Below are 18,426 nucleotides of genomic sequence, written 5' to 3'. Positions count from 1 at the left end.
AAGAAATACCTTCATGACACTAAGAATAAGCAAAGACTTCTTAAATAGGATGCAAATTACACTAATAATTCTACAGTATTAAGATCCTATCTTTACCAAAAGACAGAAAGAAAATAAAAGTACAACACAAAGTGGAAAGAGACATTTGGAACACATATATCTGACAAAGAAGTCCTATCTCTAATATAGAAAGACTTTTTTTTTAATTAACGAGGACAAAAATGCAGGCCATCTTGGTAACAAACTTGACAGCAAATCTCTCAACAGAAACTATGAAAGTGAGAAGACACTGGGCAAAAATTTGAATGGGCAACTTGCAAATGAGAAAATGAAAATGGAATGTCATTTTAAAAGAGCTAGGAAAAATGTCACCAGAAAATTCTAAATCCAGAAATAATATTCTTCTAAAATGAATATATTTTCCACATAAAGTTTGAAAAAGTTATCAATAATATACACAAGTCAAGAAATACTACAGTTAAGGAAAATGATATAAAGAAAACTGAAAATGGAATTTAAGGCAATAAATATAATGTCTTTTGGAATCCATGAAAAACACTGAAAGTAAAATATATCAAAACACTAGGAATAGGATAATTAAGGTTAAACTGATTAAAGATTCTAGTACTGTCTGTGAAGAGGTAAAGCACTAACTTAAGGTAAATGAAAGCAAGAATTCTGTAAAGGAAAAGCTAAATTCCTCTGTTTTACTCTACTCAGGTCACCAAATTAATGGGAACTTTTCCCATCCCAAGCAATTAACTAAATTCTGACATTACAGCATCAGATTCCAGGCTCAGTTCCATGTGACACCATTCCTACTTCAGACACCAACTGTAAACCCAGTGTATCTAACCACTGGATAAAAATCAAGGCTCCCACACCCTCTTTGTTCAGTTCAATAATGACAGAGTGGCTCACAAAACACTGAAAAATAATTTACTTACTAAATTAACGGGTTAATATAAAAGGATACAACTCAGAAACATCCAGATGCAAGAGATACACAAAGCAAGGATGGGTAAAATGGTACAAAACGTCCATGCTCTCTCAGAGCTCACTACCTTCCCAATAATACCTCCATGTTCAACAACCTGGAAGTTTTCAGAATCCCGTAAGTTCACAGATTTTTATGGAGATTACATTACATATGCAAGACTGATCAAATCACTGGTCAACAGTGGCTAATTCAGCCTCCAGCCACTCACTCCTCCTCAGAGGTTGGGAGGTGGGGCTGAGAATTACAACCCTCTAATCATACGGTTGGTTCTCCTGGTACTCAGTAACTCATTCTTAAGAGACATTTCAAAAGTCACTTCATTAACATAAACTCAGGTATGGTTGAAACAAAAAATACCATCTTAATTGTTCTGGAGCTATTTCAGGAACTAGGAAAAAATACTCAATTTTATAACAACAGATTTCCCTATAGCTTTTATCACTTAAGATATTATTACTTTTAGGGAGGTAAGTTAAGAAACCCTGCAGGAAAATCAACATACACATTTATTATAATAACAATATCACAAATGCAAATTGTAGTATCTAGAGGAAAAACTAAAAAAATATGAAACTATATAACTTAAAAGCTACTAGATACAAAAAGAAAATGCCTATCAAAAGGAGAAAGGGTGCTTGGGGCTGATGCACGGGGATGATCCAGAGAGATGATATGGGGTGGGAGGGGGGTTCATGTTTGGGAACTCATGTACACCCGTGGTGGATTCATGTCAATGTATGGCAAAACCAATACAGTATTGTAAAGTAAAATAAAGTAAAATTAAAAAAAAATTAAGTTAAAAACAAACAAACAAAAAAAACAAAAGGAGAATGGGGAAGATGGCAGAGGAGTAAGATGGGGACATCACCAGCCTCCCCACAAATACATCAAAAACTCATCAAGATATGGAACAACTCCTACAAAGCATCCTCTAGGCGACAGCAGAAGACCCCAGCCTCCAGGCAGACAGGCTAAGCTCCCTGAAATGAGACAGGAGAGAGGATGGAGACACAAAAAGGGAAAAGATGGGGACCGCCATGGTGGCCCAGTGGCTAAGATGCTGCGCTCCCAATGCAGGGGGCCTGGGTTCAATCCCTGGTCCAGGAACTAGATCCCACATGCTGCAATTAAAATATCCCTCGAGCAGCCAAATAAATAATAATAATAAATTTTTTTCTAAGGGAAAAGATGGAGAACTTCTGGGCAAGAGCTTATGCCCCAAGGGAGGGAGGGAGCCCTGAAACAGCAGGAGTCCCCATGTACAGGGAAACTTCCCTCATAGGCGAACCCAAGGGGGAACTTTATCGGAAAACTAGGCAAAGCAGGGACTTAAAGGCAGTAAACAGAGAAAACTGCTCTTCTCAGCCTGTTAACAGCTCACTGACTGTGGCCCCAAACAGATGGCAAGCTTGGGGAACCAAGGGTGGTGCAGCATACAAGCCCAGCCAGCACACAGCCCTCGCAGCACAGAGGGCTGGCCCAGGTAGCTGAGTATGATGCCACCGACAAACCCAGCCAGTGCGTACAACCCCTGAAGCACAGAGGGCGGGCCCAGGTGGCCTAGTGTGACACAGCAGACAAACACAGCCAGCACAGAGTGGGACCAGGGCACCAATAGACAGGAGGAATACAAACAGGCAGTGCACACAACCCTCCTGGCAAGCCAAAAGAACACATAACACTCATGACAAAGAAGGCAAGGGGTTGAGATGAAACAAGTGCACATAAACCCCGCAACAGAGTGCATGCATGGGAGCTAAGACAAGTGCACACAAGGAAGCAAAGGGCAGGCCTGGGGAGCCAAAACAAGTGCACACAAGCCCCGTGACACAGAGGGTAAGCTCAGGCGCCACAGGGAAGCCCGCACAAGTCACTGTGATGGAGAAGGCACAAGGAAACGTCCACACAAGCACCTACCTAGCAAGCTTCAACGAGCAACACAGGGCAGGACAGGGGAACAGAAGCACCATTTCAGGATCCCAGGGACAAGTAGGGGGCTGGTGACACTGTATATATGCTGAGAAGGTCACTTTGAAGCAGCTGCAGAAATACATGCACCTAACACCATGAAAGCTAGAATGACTGCCCAAAGGCATACTGAACCCACAGACACTCCAAAACCTACTACTGGACACTGCACTGCCCTTCAGAGAGGCAAGATCCAGCTCCATCAACTGTTAACAATAGCACAAGCTCTCCTAACCAGGAAACATCACAGGACACTAATCCAACCCTATCCTCCTCCACAAGGGCAGACTCCACAACCAAGAACGACGACCTTGAGAACCTTTTTTTTTAATATTTTTTCTTTTTTCTTTTCCTCTTATAAATCACACTGTTTATTCTCCCAACGTATCTCCACCATCACACTAGCCTTTAGCAGTGCTGTGGAGTTTTCCTTTCTTTTTCTTGTTATAAAAATAAAAAAAATTCATTTTAAGATTCTGTCTTTTAATAAACCACAGTGTTTATTCCCCCTTGTATTTCCACCTTCACATTAGCCTTTCGCGGTGCTGTGGAGTTTTTCTCTGTTTTCCTTGTTAAAGAAAAAATTCCATTTAAAGATTTTTCTCTTATAAATCACACGGTTTATTCCCCCTACATATTTCTACCTCCAAAAGATAAATGTTGGTTGGGTGGTTTGGAGTTTTCCTCTTTGTGTTTGTCAAAAAGAAAAAAAAAGAAAGAAAAAAATTCATTTTAAGATTTTTTTTTCCATTTTCTCCTCTTTTACCTTTTTTCTTTTTTCTTGATGAGTTTTTTTTTATATATATTCCACTGCTTTTCCTATAGTTCATTACCAGCTGTAACTATTCCTGAATATATATAAATCTTTTCCACATACATCTATTCATCTTTCTATTTTTCTTTTCTTTTTCAATAGTCTCCACCCCTTTCTTCTCTTTTCCCTCCCTTCTCTTTTTTTTCCTCTCTGTTTTTCTTATTCTTCCCCTTTTTTCCTTCACTCTCTTGTCTTTCACCAAGTAAGTTACACTGTTGAGCTCTCTATGCTATATTCCCCAGGTAGCCCTCTGCTCATGCTCAGATTTCCAGATTGAGCATTAGCTAATTCTGCTTTCAACTGCTTGAAATCACCTCTGGGTTCTCTTCCTCACCAAGTCAATCTCCTGTACTCTTCTTTAGAATACTTTGGTTATAACTGTGTGTGTGGAAGTGTGTGTGTATATGTTCCCAGTATTTCTATAATTATCTGCTTGATCCCCTCCTACTAGAACACAAGCACAAGTCATCCCTAACAAGAAGTCAACACCAACCACCCAACCCACATTTCCCTCTGAGGGCAAAAATCAAAAGAAAGAAGTAATACAATCCCAAAGCCTGGGAAAACGAGACCTCAAGTGGAGCAAGTTAGAAGGAAAAAAAAAAAAAGATGAAAAGATAGAGAAATACAGCACAAATGAAACAGCAAGGTAGAAACTCACAAGACCAAATACACAAAGAGTAACTAGTAATCTCCCCGAAAGAGAATTCGGAATAATGATAGTAAAGATACTCCAAGGACTTGAAAACACAAACTCATGTTGGCGTATGACAGAAAACCACAAAATTCTGTAAAGCAATTATCCTTCAATTGAAAAAGGAAAAAAAGACCAAAAAAAAAAAAAAATGAAAGCAGAGACATTCGTTTGCCGACAAAGGTCTGTCTAGTCAAAGCTATGGTTTTTCCAGTAGTCATGTATGGATGTGACAACTGGACCATAAAGAAGGCTAAGAACCAAAGAATTGATGCTTCTGAACCAAGGTGTTGGAGAAGACTCTTGAGAGTCCCTTGGACTGCAAGGAAGTCCAACCAGTCCATCCTGAAGTCCTGACTAATTCATTGGAAGGACTGATGCTGAAGCTGAAACTCTAATACTCTGGCCACCTGATGCAAAGAACTGACTCACTGGAAAAGACTCTGATGCTGGGAAAGACTGAAGGCAGGAGGAGAAAGGGATGACAGATGATGCTGTGACTAAGACTTTCAATAATATGTTGAATAAAAATGGCAAGAAGAGGAAAAAAAAAGAGAATGGATAAGTAAATTGTAGCCTTTTTATGTAGTGGAATACTATGCAGTAATACAAGAAATAAAACTACTGGTACATGCAACATGGATGAATCAAACATATATTGAATGAAAAAAGCCTCATGTAAAAATGTACACATAAATTCTATATATCGAAGTTTCAATAACAGGCAAAATTAATAAAAAATGATAGACAAGCACCACAAAGGGGAAGGAAAGTTGTTCTTAAAGACTGGAAAAGTCATGAAGGAACCTTAAGGGGTGGCAGAAATATTAAATATGTTGACCTAGTTGGTAGTTACTAGGATTTACATATGTGTCTTAAAAAAAGGCTGTATACACTTATATTGAATGCATCTTACACATTTTATTGTATCATGATATAGCACAAAACAAAATTTAAAAATCAGAATTCAAAAAAGGGGAAAGTGGAATATATGAAATAGTGAATGAATTTATAAAATCAGCAATAAATATCTGCCAGTAAGTTGACAGCCAGTAGCTACAGGGGTTTGCAACAAGATAATTTATAGCTTCTGAAAGGAAAGGTTTGAAAATGATATTTTCTTAAGTTGCTAATAGAGAATATGTTGATAAAAATCTTTGTATCTGTTGCTGTAGCTATGTATTATGAGTACCAAGGCTGAGACTGCTTAAATATCTGAAGAGGGAGAGTACACTGATTGAGAAGTAAAATAAGGTGGTAAGGTGGAGAAGTAAGGTAAGGTGGAGAAACACAGCATCACTTAGGGATCCGATGTTAAAATAGAATATTGCATTGTAAGCTGACTCAGTGTCAGAAAAACAAAGCAAAATAAAATAAATCAATAAAATATGTGTGAACAATCAATAAGAAAGCACAGCAAGTAAATACATTGTGGGACAGAGGGCCTAAAACCAAACAACAATAAATGAAAACAGATTAAATCACCCAACATAAAAACAGTAATCTTAAACTTAAAAGGTCCACTTCTTAATTTTTGACTAGAAAAAACAATCCTAAGCAAAACAAAACAGGGATTTGTTTATATCTCTATCACAGTGAAAGTGTTAGTCACTCAGTTGTGTCTGACTCTTTGTGACTTCATGGACTGTAGCTCGCCCCTCTGTCCATGGAATTCTCCAGGCAAGAATACTGGAGTTGGTTGCCATGCCCTTCTCCAGGAGGTCTTTCCAACTCAGGGATCGAACCCAGGTCTCCTGCATTGCAGGCAGATTCATTACCATTTGAGCTACTGGGAAGCCTCCCTTGATAGGGATACAAGTGTCTATTCTAAGACTTGTAAAAATATAAAAACTAAACATCCTACATAATTCTAACAATTTCTATTTATAAAAACTATATATATCTCATTCTAGGACACATAATAAATATTCATAAATGGTTGCTGAATGGATGAATTAAGAACCAATTCAGTTACATTAAGTGAATACTAATTACAGTGAAAGGGAGACTCATGTGTGATAAAAACAGTTGCAGAAAAGTGGAAAAGAGAGCCTAAACATAAACTCACACCACACTTAACACAGTTAATTGACTTTTGAGGGGGTGCCAATAACACACAATGTGAAAAGGATAATCTCTTTAGTAACTGGAGTTGAAGAAACTGGGTATCTACCTGCAAAAGAATAAAACTGGACCCTAATCTTACATCACTCAGAACAATTAACTTGAAATAGATCAAAGACTTAAACATAAGACCCTAAAAGAAAACACAGGGAAGGAGCTCCTTGACATTATTCCTGGCAATGATTCTTGGATAAGATACCAAAAGCACAGGCAAAAAAACCTAAAATAAACAAACAGGGCTACATCAAATGTAAGAGCTTCTGGGGACTTCCCTGGTGGTCCAGTGGTTAAGACTCTAAGCTACCACTGTAGGAGACACAGGTTCAGTCCCCTGGTCTGGGAACTAGGATCCCACAATGCCACATGGTGTGGCCAAAACAAACATTAGAGCTTCTGCACAGCCAAGGAAACAATCGACAAATTTGAAAAGACAACCTACAGGAAAATATTCCCAAGACATGTTTCTGATAATATACAAAATACATAAAGAACTCATATAACTCAAAAGCAAGAAAGCAAATAATCCAATTTAAAAATGGTCAAAGAGTGTCAATAAACATTTTTCCAAAGACATACAAATGGCCAAAGGTGCTCAAAATCACTAATCAAATGTAAACAAAATCACAATGAGCTATTATCTCACACCTGTTAAAATGGCTATTATCAAAAGGACAGGAGATAACAAATGTTGTCAAGGATTCAGAGAAAAGGGAGGCCTTGTGCACTGTTGGTGGGAATGTAAACTGGTGTAGCAATTATGGAAATACTATGGAGGCTCCTGAAAAAATTTAAAATAGAACTATTTTATGATCCAGCAATTCCACTCTTGGGTATAAACCCCAAAGAAACAAAACCACTATCCTAAAGAGATATCTGCACCCTCATGTTCATTGTAGCATTACCTGCAATCGCCAAGGGATAGTAACATTCAAGGATGAATGAATGTTCAAGAAAAATGAATAATGAAAATGTAATGGATATATACAATCAAATACTATTTGGCTATAAAAAGAAGGAAATCCTGACGTTGGGGAAAATGTTAATGGACCTTGAGAGCATTATGCTAAGTGAAATAAGTCACACAATGAAAGGTATACTATTGGTATCACTTACATATGGAATCTAAAAACACCACCACCACCACCACCACCACTAATAAAAGCCAATTTCACAGAAAGAGAATGAAATGGGGGTTGCCAAGGGCTAAGAGAAAGGGGAAATAGAATGATGTAAATCAAAAGGTATAAATGTTTAGTCATTATAAGAATAATTTTGCTCAGCCATAAAAAGGAATGAAATCGGGTCATTTGTAGAAATGTGGACGGACCCAGAGTCTGTCATACAGAGTGAAGTAAGTCAGAAAGAGAAAAATAGACATCACATATTAACGCATATGTATGGAATCTAGAAAAATGGTACAGATGAACCTTATTTCCAGTGCAAAAATAGAGAAGCAGATGTAGGAGACAGACAGATGGGCACGGGAGGAAGGGGAGGGTGGGATGAACTGGGAGATAAGGACTGACATATACATACACCACCACGTGTGTAACAGACAGCTAGTGGGAATCTGCTATAAAGCACAGGAAGCTCAGCTCAGTGCTCTGTGATGACCTGGATGGGTGGGGTGGGGGTGGGGTGGGAAGGAGGTGTAAGAGGGAGGGGATATTATGTATATATAAAACTGGTTCACTTCATGGTAAAATGAACTGTAATGCAATTATACTCCAATAAAAAAGATAAAAAAGAATAATTTAGGAGGATCTTAATATACAGTATGTTGACTGTTAACTGTACAGTATTATATACCTGAAACTTGGTGAGAGTAGTAGACCTTAAGCATTCTCCAATATCAAAAAAACAAACCCAATCAAAAAATGGGCAGAAGATCTAAACAGACATTTCTCTAAAGAAGACAGATGGCGAAGAGGCACATGAAAAGATGCTCAACGTCACTAACTAATAGAGAAATGCAAATCAAAACTACAATGAAGTATCACCTCACACCAGTCAGTCAGAATGGCCATCATCAAAAAACCTACGAACAATAAATGCTGGAAAGGGGGTGGAGAAAAGGGAACCCTCTTGCACTGTTGGTGGGAATGTAAATAAAACCCACATGCCTCTCAATGGATACTTTGTGAACATGACAAAATCTACCCAGTCTAAGCCAGCAGGTATAATGAAGACATGTGGCAGGTATTCCCACTCAGATCTGTTTTGCTAGTGCTTGGTCAGGAAATATTATCCTTTTATTGTTCTATTTTTTACAGATGGATAACAAAATTAGGTCCTTTAATCATTATTTTGCCGACTAAGGTCCTTCTAGTCAAGGCTATGGTTTTTCCAGCAGTCATGTATGGATTTGAGAGTTGGACTGTGAAGAAGGCTGAGTGCTAAAGAATTGATGCTTTTGAAATGTGGTGTTGGAGAATTCTCTTGAGAGTCCCTTGGACTGCAAGGAGATCCAAACAGTCCATTCTGAAGGAGATCAACCCTGGGATTCCTTTGGAAGGAATGGTGCTAAAGCTGAAACTCCAGTACGTTGGCCACATCATGAGAAGAATTGACTCATTGGAAAAAGACTTTGATGCTGGGAGGGATTGAGGGAAGGAGGAGAAGGGGACGACAGAGGATGAGATGGCTGGATGGCATCACTGACTCAATGGACGCGAGTCTGAGTGAACTCTGGGAGTTGGTGATGGACAGGGAGGCCTGGCGTGCTGCGATTCATGGGGTCGCAAAGAGTCGGACATGACTGAGCGACTGAACTGAACTGAACTGAATCACATTATATACATATATATATATTTTTTTTTAATTCAAGATGGCTTAAGGTACTATTAAAAAAATGCTTGGCATTTTTAGACAAAATAAAAAATTTCATTAGACCCCTGGTGTAAGGAAAACAAGAATAAAAAACAGAAAGCACAAAAGGATTGTATCACAATATAGAAGTTTCAGGAAATACACTATTAAATGAAAAGACATAAAGCGTACTGAGAAGAGATAATTAATAACAGTTATAATAAAAGATCACCAGTTAAAATACATTGGGAATGCATAAAAACCCAGTGCAAAACCTGAAAAGCCATACGCTTATGAAAGCTGCACAACCACGATCAGTCAGAAGATTAAAGTTAAGTTTTTCACCTATTATGGAGGAAGTATTTTTTATATCTGGAGAGATGGGAGGGAAAATAGTCTTGATTTTCATATCCTATAATTCAAACCAATTAATCACAGAACTCTAGAGCAGTGATTCTTAAACTTAGAAAGTATCTGCATCACATGAATACCCTGTTAAAACAGACTGCTGAGCCCACCCCTCCATTTCTCTGCCAGCAGGTTTGAGATAGGCCATGAGCATCTGCAATTTCACACAAGTTTCCGGGTGATGCTGCTGCTTCCAGCCAAAGAACCTCACTTTGAGAAGCACTGCTCTAGAGTCTGAGACACACCTGTAATTTGTGTAGAGTGACAAGAATATTCACAGTAGCACTGTTTATATCACTAAAAATAGAAATTACCTAAATGTCTACCAATAGAATACTGAGAATGGAAAAATATGGCATTAAAAGGAATAAAACTACATATCAATAGATTTTAAATTATCAGTGAACCAGGAGAAAACTGTATCACAGACACATTAAAATAGTTTATGTATTTTTAAAAAGCACCCCAAACAATATATAGTATTGTTCAACTATCTACATATTTTTCCAATGTGGGGGTAAAATGAGAAGCCTAGTAGAAGCTGGAACTAAACTCAGAACTAAACTCTGGGGCACAACGAGGAGTACCCCAAGAAAAAGCCATCAGAAGAGTGGTTTCAGACGTGAACAGAGGAGACTTTCCAGGAGAGAGCAGTCAGTAAGGCAGCAGTTGTTCAAGGAAGACAACTACAATTAAGTCACTGGTGACTTTTACCTGAATAGATTCTAAAGTGGAGAAGAACCAAGACAGAATGCTACGGGATGAAATCTGACTGAAGAACTCAGAAACATTTACCAGAGAATTTAACTTTGAACCATCTGCTTCAGGACTTCTACACACAGCTCAGCAAAGATAAAACAGCTTTGTAACAGGTATGCAGGCCATTTATTCCTCTAAACATACTCTAAAAATAAGTAAGACTATCATAAAATTCATTATTTGAACCATCTCTTCAACCTTTTTACTCTCAGTAAGGAACGGTTTGAGGCACTCACTTCAGGGCTGTCCCTGGAAATTACTTACTATGCGTCCCTAGGTTAAGAGCAAAAAGGGTATCTTCCAGTAAGACTTTGTTGCCTCTTGAAAGGAATCTTTTTGTATCCAAAATACAGTGTCTCCCTTTCTGCCATGGTTATTAGAAACATCATGAACCTATTTGCAGGTTAACTTAGAAACTGTTATATAAATGATCAGTGTATATACAAGCCAACTTGGTTGTGCTCTTGATTTGCTATCTTTGTTTCTATGAAGTTCAATTTTTATCTATTACTGATTTCCCATCTTAATGTATGGACTCTTAGAAATCTCACAAAGTCCACTGTTAAACAAAGGAATGAACGAACAAACTCACCTGGGATTTATTCATTTTTGGCTGTTCTTGGAAAAATGTAGACAACTCTGAAGATACACTGGGTTAGAAGAAGAGGACTGGAGTCATGAAAGATCTGGCCTGCGTGGCAGCTCCTGAATTCTCCTTTCCTATTAAAGCTAAACACACCACCAGATAAGGAAAAAAATGTCAATGTCCCTTTGACCTTCAAAGACAGGGATATATATTGTTGATGACCACCTACCTGATACAACTCTAATATTACCATGTAGCTCTTGGGTGTACATTTTTTCAGAGTTAAGTATTTACTGCCTACGGATATTTTATAACAGTTTAAGTCTCCCTTCGTGTTCATAAAATTTTTTACATTATAAAATTGATTAAAACAAAAATACACACAATGAAGGAATATTAATTACACCAAAACTGTTGTTAAAACAAAATACTTAGGACTAAAGAAAGAAAAAGAAGAAACTCAGGACTAGGCTGTTTAACTTCCCTACTAACGTTACTAAACCTTTGCTTAGTGACTCCATAGAAAGCTATAAAAAGCAGTGCTTTAAGCAAAGACCCATGTTTTATCATTGTTGCCATTTCACAGAAGACTCTTCTATAAAACACTTGCTTTTAGTTGTATGGAAAAGTATAAATAATACTGCCTTATGAGTCAGATCTTTTAGTCTTCGCCACTAACTGATCTGAACCAAGGCACTAATCTTCAGAAACAAAGAGAAAGAAATACTATCCGAAGAGACAAAAAAAAAACCAACCAGATAATACTTGAATATCTTTCCTGAATGCTAAGGCAAGCAGAAGAGAAACAACATACACAAACATGAAGTAATGGGCATGACTGGAGGGCAGTCTGGAATCCAAAAAGGATAAATGGAGAACCAAAGGAACGGAGCCTGTGTACAAAGCTAAGCTAACTGATGAGCCCCGACTGGCGGCTCTTCTTCCAAGACGACACGCCCCGCACCACTCGCCCCTCCCAGCAAGCATTCGCTCAGCAGCCCCGCCCCGCCCCGTCAGATCGCTGTCTGCATCTTGCCTGTATATTAAGTCCCTCCTCCTGAGCCCTTAGAAACAGGGCCTCTCGCAGAGCAGCGCCAGCTCAGGGCTGGGACTAGTCTGTCAGGGACTTCGGCCCACTCTTCCCAATGGAGGGAGACGCCCCCTTCTCGCCATCCCAGGGGTCTACGGAGCTCCTCCCCACCACGGATACTGACCTTTTCCCTCCTACTCCCTAAAGTGTACGGAACCTCTACGGTCCTCAACCAGCCATCCCGAGCTCACTCGCCTCTCCGTCTCCGAGGGGCACTGAGCCCAGAAGAGTGCATAGACTTATCAGCCCCGGAACCGCTTCCCAAGCACGGCTGGGGAAAAACAGAAGCAAAGGCGGAAATGCACAGAGTGAAAAGGTGGAACTAGGCATGCGCAGATGGCCCGCACGCAGGGCCAGACAGTCTACGCGGACCACTAGAACTTTTGTTTCCCTTTAGTCTCCCCGACCAGCGGGTTGGGATTGGCTGAGAGTCCAGCCCACCTGGCAGTGGAAGATTTGGACCTGAGGTAATTTAAGCAGCTAGAGCCGGTCAGGGACTTTCTCCAAAGTTATGGATTACAGACGAGTTCTCTGTGCAGCCAGAATGCAGATTTACATAAAGTCAAGTAAAGGAAAACTGGTCGTCAATTTCACTTTTTTTTTTTTTTTTAAATACTGGGAAATGGGGACTTAGTTGGTGGTTCAGTGGTTAAGATTACACACTTCCAACAGGGAGCCTGGTTCAATCCCTGGTCAGGGAGCTGGATCCCACATGCCACTACTGAGTTCCCATGCCACAACTAAAGATCCAGCTGCCAAAAGGAAGATCGAAGATGCGGCAACCCAGCACAGTCAAATGAAATAAATAAATAAATACTAGGAAATAGATCCCATTAATACAATAAAAGAGTTATATCATCGGAGGGGGGTGGCACACAAGAAAGCAAGTTCATTAAAATCATGAAGCAATAAATGAAAATAGTAGATAAATTAAGTAGACACAATCCAAAGAAAATAGTCTTCCTCTATATATAAACATCTTGGAGAAGGGCCTGGCAACCCACTCCAGTGTTCTGGCCTGGCAACCCACTCCAGTGTTCTTGCCTGGAGAATCCCATAGATAGAAGAACTTGGCGGGCTACAATCCACAGGGTCACAAAGAGTCAGAGGCGACTGAAGAGACATAGCATGCATATATATATTCTTTCATTTGTGACACTGAAATTACTTCAGAAAAAGGAAGATAAATCCTTTCATAGATTCAATATTTTTGACAAAATTCCAATAAGAATCTCAACTAATTTTTGCATGTACTCCTTTTCTCTTTGATTTTTAAAGTATTGTGTACATTACAAAAGCATTCTCAACTTCATCTGGAATAAAATTAAATCTAAATTAAACAGCCAGATGTTCTTAAAGTGCTGCATTCAATATGTCAGCAAATTTGGAAAACTCAGCAGTGACCACTGGACAGGAAAAGGTCAGTTTTCATTCCAATTCCAAAGAAGGGCAGTTCCAAAGAATGCTGAAATTACTGTATAACTGTGCTCATCTCACATGCTAGTAAGGTTATGCTTAAAATCCTTCAAGCAAGACTTCGGCAGTTATGTGAACCAAGAACTTCCAGACGTATAACTTGGGTTTAGAAAAGGCAAAAGAACCAGAGATCAAATTGCCAACATTTGTTGAATCAAAGAGAAAGCAAGGGAATTCCAGAAAAACATCTACTTCTGTTTCACTGACTATGCTAAAGTCTTTGACTATGTGGAACATCACAACAAACTGTGGAAAATTCTTCAAGTGATGGGAATACCAGACCACCTTACCTGTCTCCTGAGAAACCTGTATGCCAGTCAAGAAGCAACAGTTAGAACTTGACATGGAATGACAGACTGGTTCAAAACTGGGAAAGGAGTACGTCAAGGCTATATATTGTCACTCTGCTTGTTTAACTTCTATGCAGAGTACATCATGTGAAATGCCAGGCAGGATGAATCACAAGCTGGAATCAAGATTGCCAGGAGAAATATCAACAACCTCAGATATGTAGATGATACCACTCTAATGCCAGAAAGTGAAGCAGAACTAAAGAGCCTCATGATAAAGGTGAAAGAATAGAGTGAAAAAGCTGGCTTAAAACTCAATATTTAAAAAAAAACTAAGATTATGGTGGTTGGTCCCAACACTTCATGGCAAATAGGAGGGGAAAAGTGAAAGCAGTGCCAGATTTTATTTTCTTGGGCTCCAAAATCACTGCAGATGGTGACTGCAGCCATGAAATTAAGATATTTGCTCCTTGGAAGGAGAGTGATGACAAACCTAGACACCATATTAAAACGCAGAGACATCACTTTGCCGACCATGGTCCATATAGTCAAAGCTATGGTTTTTCCAGTAATCATACACAGATGTGAGAGGTGGACCATAAAGCAGGCTGAGCACCAAAGAATTGATGCTTTTGAACTCTGGTGCTGGAGAAGATTCTTGAGTCCCTTGGACAGCAAGAAGATCAAACCAGTTAATCCTAAAGGAGATCAACCCTAAATATTCATTGGAAGGATTGAAGCTGAAGCTTCAATACATTGGCCACATGATGCAAACAGCCAACTCACTGGGAAAAAACCCTGATATTGGGAAGACTAAAGCAAAAGGAGAAGGGAGTGGCAGAGGATGAAGTGGTTACACAGCATCACCGACTCAATGGACATGAATCTGAGCAAATTCTGGAATACAGTGAAGAACAGAGGAATCTGTCATGCTCTAGTCCATGGGTCACAAAGAGTCGGACATGACCGAGCAACTGAACAACAAACAGCCAGAAATCATTTCAAAAAGGAGAAAACTGTCCAAGAGAAATCTCAATATGCATAATACTGCTCAGTTATTTAAAATAGTTTGGCATCTGCTTCATGGTAATACAATAACCATGATTAAGAGTATTTTTAAAATGTAGTATAGTAAATGTAGCATTTCAAAACAATGAGGGAAGGAAAGGAATATTCTTAACAGCAAGTCATTACCAACAAAGATCACATGTGATACAGGTTCATATGGATTCAAGGTTGGAAATGCTTATAAAGTAAACCACTAAGTTAGTACAGGAAAATAGAGATGAGAAGTTGTGACATCAAGAAACCCACACATTTAATATGAAACATTTTATAATAAAAATATAGCAAACAACTCAGCTCTAGTTTTTAAAATATGTTAAAAGCAAATAACCAGGAAATTATATTTTTACTATTTGAAAGAAAAGAAGAATTAATAAGATCTTTAAAGCAATAAAAGGAAAAAACTTAAAATGGGCTACAGAACTGAGCAGCAGTGTAATAAAAAAGAAAAAATTCAAATGAACACGTCTGAAAAAGTTGATTAGGAGAATCAAAAGAAATGCAAATGTTTAAGTAAAAACATGCAAGATACCATTTACTGAGATTTAAATTTTTACTCTCTCTCTATACATATACACACACACAAAAGTTCACTTCATTTTGTCCACTTTCATGAGTTTTGAAAAGTGCGTAGATTTGTGTAACCACCACTCCAATCAAAATACAGAACTGCTGCCCCTCAAATTACTTCCTACTACCCTTTTGAAATAAAAACTTCTCACCACTCTAAACTTCTGGCAGCCACTACGTATTCTTCATGCTTATATGTTTGTTTGCTAAAAAGTATTTTTACAAACACATACAACAAATATTATACTTAATGGTGAAATATGGAAAGTGTTCAAATGAAAGGTTAGACAAAGATTAGGATGCATGCTATCTGCAACTTTATTTGGCATTTTTTCCGAAGTTCTTAGAGTAAAATAGCAAAATAATCATGTACACAGAATATTCAAATGAAAGTATCCAAAATAAAAGTTTTATAAATTTGATACGTTCAATATAAAAAATTTCAGAAAATTAATTTTAAAGATACTGATAGGGACAGAATAAAGAAACAAAGTAGGTGATTAAATAGTTAATACCAATAGGAGATTGTAAGTAGAAAAAAAAAAATACAGTAGATCTCTGTAAGTTAATGATCACTTAGAAAGCAGCTTTGCTTAACCACAAAACCGAGCAGGCTTCTGAGCCTGCTAATAAACCATGCAGCACAGCATGAGACGTGCCCTCAAAGAATAACACAATGGTGGTGTGAGACCCACATCCTGCCCAGTGCGCTAAGTTAGTGACCCCCAGGACATTTTTTCTGCACACACACAAAACAATAATTTATGGGAAGGTAAACTAAAGAAAGTAGGGAAAACCACTAGACCATTCAGGTATGACCTAAATCAAATCCCTTATGATTATACAGTAGAAGTGAGAAATAGATTGAAGGGACTAGATCTGATAGATAGAGTGCCTGATGAACTATGGACTGAGGTGCCTGACATTGTACAGGAGACAGGGATCAAGACCATTCCCTTGGAAAAGAAACGCAAAAAAGCAAAATGGCTGTCTGGGGAGGCCTTACAAATAGCTGTGAAAAGAAGGGAAGTGAAAAGCAAAGGAGAAAAGGAAAGATATAAGCATCTGAATGCAGAGTTCCAAAGAACAGCAAGAAGAGATAAGAAAGCCTCCCTCAGTGATTAATGCAAAGAAATAGAGGAAAACAACAGAATGGGAAAGACTAGAGATCTCTTCAAGAAAATCAGAGATACCAAGGGAACATTTCATGCAAAGATGGGCTCGATAAAGGACAGAAATGGTATGGACCTAACAGAGCAGATGATATTAAGAAGAGGTGGCAAGAATACACAGAAGAACTGTACAAAAAAGATCTTCATGACCAAGATGATCACGATGGTATGATCACTCACCTAGAGCCAGACATCCTGGAATGTGAAGTCACGTGGGCCTTAGAAAGCATCACTATGAACAAAGCTAGTGGAGGTGATGGAATTCCAGTTGAGCTATTTCAAATCCTGAAAGATGATGCTGCAAAAGTGCTGCACTCAATATGCCAGCAAATTTGGAAAACTCAGCAGTGGCCACAGGACTGGAAAAGGTCAGTTTTATTCCAATCCCAAAGAAAGGCAATGCCAAAGAATGCTCAAACTACCACACAATTGCACTCATCTCACATGCTAGTAAAGTAATGCTCAAAATTCTCCAAGCCAGGCTTCACCAATACGTGAACTGTGAACTTCCAGATGTTCAAGCTGGTTTTAGAAAAGGCAGAGGAACCAGAGATCAAATTGCCAACATCCGCTGGATCATAGAAAAAGCAAGAGAGTTCCAGAAAAACATCTATTTCTGCTTTCTTGACTATGCCAAAGCCTTTGACTGTGTGGATCCCAATAAACTGTGGAAAATTCTGAAAGAGATGGGAATACCAGACCACCTAACCTGCCTCTTGAGAAATCTGTATGCAGGTCAGGAAGCCACAGTTAGAACTGGACATGGAACAACAGACTGGTTCCAAATAGGAAAAGGAGTACATCAAGGCTGTATATTGTCACCCTGCTTATTTAACTTATATGCAGAGTACATCATGAGAAACACTGGGCTGGAGGAAGTTCACCTGGAATCAAGATTGTCAGAGAAATATCAGTAACTTCAGATATGCATGACACCATCCTTATGGCAGACAGTGAAGAGGAACTAAAAAGCCTCTTGATGAAAGTGAAAGAGGAAAGTGAAAAAGTTGGCTTAAAGCTCAACATTCAGAAAACCAAGATCATGGCATCTGGTCCCATCACTTTGTGGGAAATAGATGGGGAAACAGCGGAAACAGTGTCAGACTTTATTTTTTGGGGCTCAAAAATCACTGCAGATGGTGACTGCAGCCATGAAACTAAAAGATGCTTACTCCTTGGATGGAAAGTTATGACCACCTAGACAGCATATTCAAAAGCAGAGACATTACTTTGCCACCCAAGGTCCGTCTAGTCAAGGTTATGGTTTTTCCAGTGGTCATGTATGGATGTGAGAGTTGGACTGTGAAGAAAGCTGAGCGCCGAAGGATTGATGCCTTTGAACTGTGGTGTTGGAGAAGACTCCTCAGAGTCCCTTGGACTGCAAGGAGATCCAACCAGTCCATTCTAGAGGAGATCAGCCCTGGATGTTCTTTGGAAGGAATGACGCTAAAGCTGAATCTCCAGTACTTTGGCCACCTCATGCAAAGTGTTGACTCAGTGGAAAAGACTCTGATGCTGGGAAGGATTGGTGACAGGAGGAGAAGGGGATAACAGAGGATGAGATGGCTGGATGGCATCACTGACTCAATGGACGTGAGTTTG

General features: G+C 39.0%; 1 protein-coding gene across 2 annotated transcripts in view; it reads right to left on the bottom strand.

Moving 5' to 3' along the window:
• The window catches only part of LOC138430005 (zinc finger protein 33B-like), a 40,755-nt gene extending 28,193 nt beyond the window's left edge, over positions 1-12,562 (bottom strand). Inside the window, exons 1-2 of one of the 2 annotated variants that reach the window (XM_069571621.1) lie at positions 12,376-12,562; positions 11,168-11,304 (exon numbers count right to left, since the gene is read on the bottom strand). In XM_069571621.1, coding sequence (XP_069427722.1) covers positions 11,168-11,182 — 15 coding nt within the window. In that variant the 5' untranslated portion in view covers positions 11,183-11,304; positions 12,376-12,562. The remainder of the gene's footprint in view (positions 1-11,167; positions 11,305-12,375) is intronic. The other variant, XM_069571622.1, reaches the window with a different exon arrangement.
• Positions 12,563-18,426: the final 5,864 nt, after the last annotated feature.

This window comes from Ovis canadensis, chromosome 25 (genome assembly GCF_042477335.2).
Source record: "Ovis canadensis isolate MfBH-ARS-UI-01 breed Bighorn chromosome 25, ARS-UI_OviCan_v2, whole genome shotgun sequence".
NCBI lineage: Eukaryota > Metazoa > Chordata > Mammalia > Artiodactyla > Bovidae > Ovis > Ovis canadensis.
This window is presented reverse-complemented; position numbering and strand designations above follow the sequence as displayed.